We start from the raw sequence: 8,951 nt of genomic DNA, 5'->3' as shown, positions 1-8,951 counted from the left end.
ATTATTTTTGCTGCCAAATATGAAAACTAACAGGCATATTCTCAAGCGTCTTGTCTTCTCAAACCTTTTGATCTTTTGGTGAGAGGTAAGAAGAAGGCTGGGTAAGTAAGCTATCCTTATTATTTTTGCTAGAAATGCGAGAGAAACGCAAGTGTTTATAACGCAATGATACAAGAGCAAAGGGACATAGATTTACATCATTATCAACGGAATCCAAGAAACCTATTTTATTTCATTAAAAGAGGAACATTTTTCAAGGATTTACATTGCTACCAGATCCAGAGGCCTGCCCCCCGCTCTCTAAATGAGCCCTTGCTTGAGCCAGTTCCTCCTCAACAAGTTTGAGGGAGTTTTGCAGTTGACCAATGGTCTCGTCCTTTAGCCGGCTCTCCTCTTTGAGGAAGGCCACCTCGTCCTTGTGTTTCATCTTCAGATAAAGGATATGATGGATCTGAGCCTGGAAGTCCGCATGAGCCTTCATCTTGAGAGCTACCTCAACCCGAGTTCTGTACTTGGCCGCTTGCCAGAGCTCTTCCATCTCCCTACGAAGAGAAGTCTGAAGATCCATGTTTAATGTCATCTCGCGCAAGGCTTTTTCTTTAAGAGCAAGTTGGTGACGTAAAGAAGATAGCTCGTCATGCTCCATGGGCTAGAGAGGAATAGCTGGAAGAAAGGAAGGTGGTGGTAGGCACGACAGGGGAAGTATGCTCAACCCTCTTATAAGGGAGGAGAAGGTGAAGGGATTATCTCGGAACATGGACTGGCGCTTGGGAAGCTATACGACATTTATGAGAACGGGACATGATCGAAAACTGAAGAGTCAATACACACCATAAAATCCCACCAATCTTTTAGGGAAGGCAATGAATGCCGAATGAGACTTCAGGAGAAGGATCCGCAAGTAGAGAGATGCAAAGGTCAGGTCAGGTATGAAGACTAGGTCAGGAAACTACAGGATTGGGGTCTAGTCAGTCGGACTAGAGCCTTCTTCGACTAGACTTGAGGGGGAGGCTTGTGATACGGTGTGTGATCGTGGGGTCGGAGAGATGACGTGGTCGGGAGTCAAGACCGCGGTATGGTCAAAAGTCAAACTCTCGTGGAGGTCAGAAGTTAAGATTGCGTGTCGGTCAGAAGTTAAACCTACGTGGTGTCCAAAAGTTTGATTCACGTGGAGGTCAAGGATCCGGCCTACGTGTAGTTCAAGGGGCCGAGTTGCAAGATAGGTGGGGTTAGGCATGAATGGTGTCTCAAGAATGGACCTGTGTCGAGTGAGGACTCGAGTATAGGTCAAGATTGTGCTAACCAAGGATATAGGTTGGGGCTTCTAGCCTTGCGGCACAGGATACAAGGACAAGCGTACAGGTCGGGATTGTGCCTGTTGGTTGCTACTCGGAAAACCTAGAGGTTCCACTGTACAAAAATTTTGTACAAAGGTCTGAACCTTTTCCTAGCTACCATGTGTTCTTTTAAATTAAATTTTGGATCGCCTGCGGAACTTAACACGTTTGATCCAAAACTTAATCTATTCGTTCTTTTAGGTTTTGACTTGGGTCTCCTGCGGAACTTAACACATTCGACCCAAATCACCTTAAGTTATTAATTCCATTAAATATTAATTTCCATAATTGGTTCCCAGTACTGACGTGGCGAGGCACATGACCTTCTTGGATATGGAAGCAACCATCACCGACTAGACAAAACCTTTTATAGAAATCTAATATTTAATTTCCTAAAATAACTTTAGGTTAACCGAAAAGAACAATCAAATCACAAGGAAAAATAAAACAAAAGAACACAACTTCGAAAAACATATTCGAAACACTAGAATCGTAAGCCTATTGTATTTGGTATTATTTCCATAAATAACTAGCATGATGCGGAAAGGAAAAATTACTAGTTATACCTTCTAGAAAGACCTCTTGATCTTCTACCGTATTCCTCTTCTAACCTCGGACGTTGTGTGGGCAACGATCTTCCGAGATGAGAACCACCAAGCACCTTCTTCTTCCTTGCAAGTTTCGGCCATCAAAACTTCTTCTAGGATGAAGAGGTTCGGCCACCACCACCATGCTCCAAGGGATGCTAGAAACGAGGCTTTCTCTCATTCTTCTCCTTCCTTGATCCGACCACTAACAAAAGCTTCACCAAGAGATAAGTTTCGGCCAACAAGAGGAGAGGAGAGAAATAGGGCCGGCCACACCACCAAGGAAAAGAGGGAGAAAAATAGAATAGACTCGTTAGCCTTGAAGCCTCCTCTACCCCCTCTTTTATAATCCTTGATCCTGGCAAATAAGGAAAATTTAATAAAAATTTCCTTAATTCTTTTTCCATTGAAAAGGAAAAATTATTTAATTAAAATAATTTTCTTTCTCAATTTTATTTGGCCGGCCACATAAAAGCTACAACAAGGAGAGTTTTAATTAATTAAAACTTCCTAATTTGTCTCCAGAAATTTATAAAATTTCTCCAATAATTTAATCCCTTCATGATTGGTTTATAAAAAGGAAATTTAATAAATTAAAATCTTTCTTTTAAACATGTGGATAAAAAGAAAGTTATCTCTAAAAATTAAAATCTCTTTTAATCTACAAATAAGGAAAGATATCAAATCTTTTCTCAATCTTTTGTAGAAACTAATAAAAGAGAATTATTAATTTTTAAACTTTCTTTTAATCATGAACATGGTTAAAAAGGAAAGTTTTCTTAAAATTTAAAATCCTCCTTTAATCAACAAATAAGGAAAGATTTCAAATTTTAAACTCTCTTTTAAACATGTAGATGATTTACAAATAAGGAAAGTTTTTACCAAAAATTAAAACCATCCTTTTAAACTACAAATAAGGAAAGAGATTAATCTCTTCTCTTAATCTTTTATAGAAAACTATAAAAGGAAATTTTAAATTTTTAAACTCTCTTTTAAAATCATGATATCCACATAAGGAATAATTTTAATAAAAATCCTTTTTAATATTCTAGTGGCCGACCACCTAAGCTTGGGACCCAAGCTTTGGCTGGCCACCTACATGGCTCATCCACTTGGTCTTGGCCGACCCTAGCTTGGGTTCCAAGCTAGCTTGGTCGGCCCCATTGGATGGGTAAGAAGGTGGGTATGCGGTGGGTATAAATCTCTATATACTAGAGGCTACGATAGGGACCGAGAGGAGGAATTGGTTTTGGTCTCCCGATAAAATTAAGTGTTCGCCCCGAACACACAACTTAATTTTATCAATAATAATTCATTCCACTAGAGAACTATTATTGAACTACCGCACCAATCCCAAATTACATTTTGGGCTCCTTCTTATCATGAGTGTGTTAGTCTCCCTGTGTTTAAGATAATAAATGTCCACTAATTAAGTAAGTTACTGACAACTCACTTAATTAATATCTAGCTCCAAGAGTAGTACCACTCAACTTCATCGTCATGTCGGACTAAGTCCACCTGCAGAGTTTAACATGACAATCCTTATGAGCTCCTCTTGGGGGCATTCTCAACCTAGATTACTAGGACACAGTTTCCTTCTATAATCAACAACACACACTATAAGTGATATCATTTCCTAACTTATCGGGCTTATTGATTCATCGAACTAAATCTCACCCATTGATAAATTAAAGAAATAAATATCAAATATATGTGTTTGTTATTATATTAGGATTAAGAGCACACACTTCCATAATAACTGAGGTCTTTGTTCCTTTATAAATTCAGTATAAAAGAAACGACCTCTAATGGTCCTACTCAATACACTCTTAGTGTACTAGTGTAATTATATAGTTAAGATAAACTAACACCTAATTACACTACGACCTTTCCAATGGTTTGTTCCTTTCCATCATGGTCGTGAGCTACTCTTTATAATTTATAAGGTATTGATAACATGATCTTTTGTGTGTGACACCACGCACCATGTTATCTACAATATAAATTAATTGAACAACTACATTTATCACAAATGTAGATATTTGACCAATGTGATTCTTATTTCTAGATAAATGTTTTATACCAAAAGCTAGGCTTTTAGTATACATTCTAACAATGCCAACCAAGGATATAGGTCAGGGCTTCTAGCCTTGCGACACAGGATTCATGGACAAGCGTACAGGTCGGGATTGTGCCAACCAAGAATATAGGTAATGACTTCTAGCCTTGCGGCACAGGATACAGGGACAAGCGTACAGGTCGGGATTGTGCCAACCAAGGATATAGGTCAGGGCTTCTAGCCTTGCGACACAGGATACATGGACAAGCGTACAGGTCGGGATTGTGCCAACCAAGAATATAGGTAAGGACTTCTAGCCTTGCGACACAGGATACAGGGACAAGCGTATAGGTCGGGATTGTGCCAACCAAAGATACAGGTCAGGACTTCTAGCTTTGCGGCACAGGATACATGGACAAGCATACAGGTCAAGATTGTGCTAACCAAGGATACAAGTCAGGACTTATAGTCTTGCGGCACCGAATAAAGGGTTCAAAGTGTACAGGTCGGAATTAGGCCAACCAAGGATACAGGGCCAACCAAGGATACAAGTCGGGACTTATAGCCTTGCGGTACCAAGTACAGGGATCAAAGCGTACAGGTAGAAATAGGGCCAACCAAGGATACAGGTCGGGACTCAGGATAAGCGGAAGCAGGCCGACGCATACAGGTCGTGACTCAGGATAGCTACAGGTATGCACCCACAGGTCGGGATCATCAAGTATAAAGAGCCAATACAGGAACAATGGAATAAGGGGGTCGGACACTACACGACAAGCAAACCAAGGAATCGTAACAACCTGCCAGGGAATAATCACTACCTATCAGAGAATATGCCAATGGTCTGGTGTGTACAACCCTAGGATTCCTTCCTAGACCTATAGAAGGATGCCATGTGTCATCCACTGACAGACAAAGCCTGACATCCGACATTCCCTGACACCCGTCAGACTCCAAAAACATCTGTTGCAATATAAAAAGGAATGCTTTGTCCCTTACGGAGGTACGCTCACTCGTCATTTCATACCCGTCTACTTTTCGTCCTTTCTCGATGTTTCTGGGGAAAAAAGTACTTGACTTGAAGTCGGAGGGCCTGACCCGGAGACTTTTTCCCTGATTTCTGGTCTCTAACGACTGGTGGACTCGTCTGAGTGTGCAGAGAGTCCCTGCTTCATCATCTCCGTCACCACCCCCCATCATCCGCTCGTGTGAGCTCTCCCGGAGGGTGCCAAATCGACCCGGCCTCACAATGACTTTCCGTCAACACCAACAACCTCGTGACCGATTTTTATCCGACTCAATTTCCAGACGGGATCAAATACAATTTTGATTCGCTTTGATAGATTGATTTCAAATTTAAATCCTTATCTGATGCAGTCAACGAGTTCGATAATATTTATGTTTAATAATTATGATTTTATATTTATCATAATGTAATAATTAAGAAATGGTAACTACTGTAATGTATTCCTACTATAACTACTGAACTATAGACTCGTCCGAGAAATTCTTTCATATATGAAGCGGTTGGTATGAAGCGAATTCTCCAGCATGGCGAAGCCCCACGCCCTCTTCGCCACCGTCTCCCTGGCTGGCCATTTCTTTCCCGCCGTCGACCTCTCCGCCAAACTGGCGGCCAAGGGATTCATCGTCACCGTTGCCACCCTAGACTCCGGGGGTTCCTTCTCTCCCGACCTCTTTGCTGCTGCCGCCGTCGCCTCCGCCGCTGCCCGCTCCCAGGGCCTCGACATCCGCTTCCAATCCTTGAAGGATACCGTAAATCTGCCCGCGGCACATCGGAGCTGGAACCACGACACCGCCATCAACGCCATGCTCCACCATGCCTTCGCCCCCATGGAAGAGCTACTGCAGAAGCTCTTGCGAGAAGATCCGCCCGTCACCGTCCTCATCGCAGACACCTTCAACACTTGGCCATCCGCCATGGCCAAGAAGTACGACCTGATCCATGTCTCTTTCTGGACCCAGCCGGCGCTCGTCTTCTCGCTCCACTACCACAAGGACCTCCTCATCTCAAATGGCCACTTTGCTTCTCCTGATCGGAATCGGAAAGATACGGCCGTCAGATACATACCAGGCATTCCAGAAATCGAGCCGCACGAGCTCGCCTCCATCTATCAAGACAAGGATGCGTCTTCCTTAGTCCATCAATTCACTTTCAAATGCTTCGACGAGCTAAGAGGAGCCGACTTCGTACTCGCCAACACAGTGGAAGAGCTCGAAGCAGAGGCGATCTCTGCTCTCCGGCGGGAGATGCCTTTCTATGCCATCGGCCCTGTCTTTCCGGATGGATTCACCAGCGGCATTTCCGGAAGCATTGCTGCCATTCAGGACTGCTCGCATTGGCTGGACACGATGCCGGCGGCCTCGGTGCTGTACGTGTCATTCGGAAGTGCGTTCCATCCGGGCGAGAGGGACTTCAGGGAGATGGCGCATGGTGTTTTGAACAGTAAGGTCAATTTCCTGTGGGTGCTCCGGCCGGACACCGTTCCGCTGCCTGATGGATTTGTGGCAGCGTGTCAGGGGAGGGGGATGGTGGTTCCGTGGTGCGACCAGAAGGAGGTCCTCCTCCACCCCGCCGTCGGTGGATTCTTGACGCACTGCGGATGGAATTCGACCTTGGAGAGCGTTTGGTTCGGCGTGCCAATGCTGTGCTTCCCGCTAGCGTTCGATCAGCCGCCGAACTGTAAGTTGGTGAGCAAGGATCTGAAGATAGGGGTTCGTCTCGGCGGCTCCGGGGAGGTGAACAGGGACGAGGTGCACGACAAAATTGAAGGGTTGATGGGAGGCGAAGTCGGAGCGGCGGTGAGGATGGAGATGGAGAAGGTACAGAAGGCGGCAAGGGCAGCCGTGGCCTTGAATGGATCATCGTCTAGGAACATGGATAAGTTCATCGACGATCTCCTTAAGCATCTTTCGGAAAAGAACATCCGCAGTACCAGTGAAGCGCGGTGCATGTTCTAAGGGGGCGTTTGGTTCTTTCCTAGGAATAGGAATCGGAATGGGAATCATTGTATTGTGGAATGGGAATGGGTATGAGCATGGATATCACTCTTAAAAGCAATGTTTGGTTAGTTGTATATCTTCTATCGGAATAAATCAAAGTTTCCTTTTTTACCCTTAAAGGAAAATAAGAGAAAAAATTAGATGTGAGAGAAAGATGAATGTGAGAGAAAAATATGATGAAAGAGAATGATGAGAGAGAAAGTATTATGAGAGAGAAAGTGTGATAAGAAAGAATGAAGAGAGAGAAAGTGTGATGAGAGAAAATGAAAAAAGAGAGTGTGATTGGAGAGAGCATGATGAGAGAAAATATGATGTGAGAGAAAGTATGATAGGAGAGGATGAAGAGAGAGAAAATATAGTGAGAAAAAATGAGAAGAGAGAGTGTGATGAGAGAGATTGAGGAGAGAGAAAGTATGATGAGAGAGAAAGTGTGTTGAGGAAAAAAGGAGTAAGTGTGATAAGAGAGATTGAGGAGAGAGAAAGTGTGATGAGAGAGAAAGTGTGTTGAGGAAAAAAGGAGGAAGTGTGATAAAAGAGATTGAGGAGAGAGAAAGTATGATGAGAGAGAAAGTGTGATGAGAAAAAAGAGAAAAGAGAGTGTGATGGGAGAGATTGAGGAGAGAGAAAGTGTGATGAGGAACAAAAGAAGGAAGAGAGTGCGATGGAAGAGATTGAGGAGAGAGAAAGTATGATGAGAGAGAAAATGTAATGAGAAAAAAAGAGGAAAGAGAGTGTGATAGGAGAGATTAAGGAGAGAGAAAGTGTGTGATAAAATGATGAGAGAGAAACTATGATGAGAGAGAAAATATAATGAGAGAGAATAAGAAGAGATAAGTGATATGAAAGAAAAAATAAATAAATATATTTTGATATTTAATATTAATGGAGAAAATTTTAGTTTTAAGTCAAGGGTATTTTTGGAATAAGGGAATATTTTGATTGATGAAAATAGGGTAATGACTCATTGAAGGGGGGGGTACATGGGAATGAGTCATTACCCAATTTCAAGGATTCATTCCCTTATTTGTATTCCTATTCCTATAATCCAAACATTAACAATGGGAATCAATGATTCCCATTCCCATTCCCCACTCCTATTACCTTAAACCAAACGCCCCCTAAATTTATTTCTACAATTTATTAAAGGTCTCACCTACCTTTATAGCTATATCAAATTTAATAACTATAACTTCTTTACACTCGGTAGCTCAGCTATATCAATTTGATACAGCTAGTAAATAATCGTCAATGTTATAGGAAATATTATACCAAAGGTTATAGAGGATTTGTTGACCAAAAAGGGACCTCAACGTGAGTGTCAAGGTCCCGTGAGACGTAGTGGTCAAAGTCCATAAAGACGTGCTAGTTAAAGTGCCGAAGGATGTGGTGGTCAAAAGCCTAAAGCTAGCCCATAGGTGATGATCAAAAGGAGATTGGCATATCGGACATCCTAAGTAGGATCCCTTGAAGAGCCTTGAGCGGGCGCTTTCCAATGTTTGACCCGTGGATTTGAGAAACTTGAATGTTCCCCTCTCCTTTGGTCTGACCGGACTCTTTGGCCAATTTGATTTAGGGTCCTCAAGGTCCGACCAAACTTATTGGAGGAACAATGAGGGGAACCACTAGAGGGATTGAATCGTCGAAAGTCAACTCAACTACACTGATATTTAGTCCTTCGTATCTGATTAGACCTTCTAAAGAAGAAGATTCAATCGAATTAAAAGAAAGGATAAGGTCATTGCAGAAATATCACTGGAGTCAAGCAAGGCCTTAAAGCCCCAAAAGGCCCTCCATTAAGGTATAATGGCAAACAAACCATTGACCCAATAATTTTTTTAACGCCATGTGTAACTACTGTCAGTAAATCACTGGAATATTCTCTATACAACCTGCACAATAGATGCTTCCATTCCACCATCTACATGCAAAATCGGTAAGTACAAT

General features: G+C 42.5%; 1 protein-coding gene across 1 annotated transcript; it reads left to right on the top strand.

Moving 5' to 3' along the window:
- The first annotated feature begins 5,507 nt into the window (after positions 1 to 5,507).
- On the top strand, positions 5,508 to 7,065 carry LOC122032080 (UDP-glycosyltransferase 86A1-like). Its single transcript, XM_042591329.1, has one exon. The coding sequence runs from the start codon at positions 5,535 to 5,537 to the stop codon at positions 6,963 to 6,965; it is 1,431 nt and encodes a 476-aa protein (XP_042447263.1). The 5' UTR covers positions 5,508 to 5,534; the 3' UTR covers positions 6,966 to 7,065.
- Positions 7,066 to 8,951: the final 1,886 nt, after the last annotated feature.

This window comes from Zingiber officinale, chromosome 11A (genome assembly GCF_018446385.1).
Source record: "Zingiber officinale cultivar Zhangliang chromosome 11A, Zo_v1.1, whole genome shotgun sequence".
Classification (NCBI taxonomy): Eukaryota; Viridiplantae; Streptophyta; class Magnoliopsida; order Zingiberales; family Zingiberaceae; genus Zingiber; species Zingiber officinale.
This window is presented reverse-complemented; position numbering and strand designations above follow the sequence as displayed.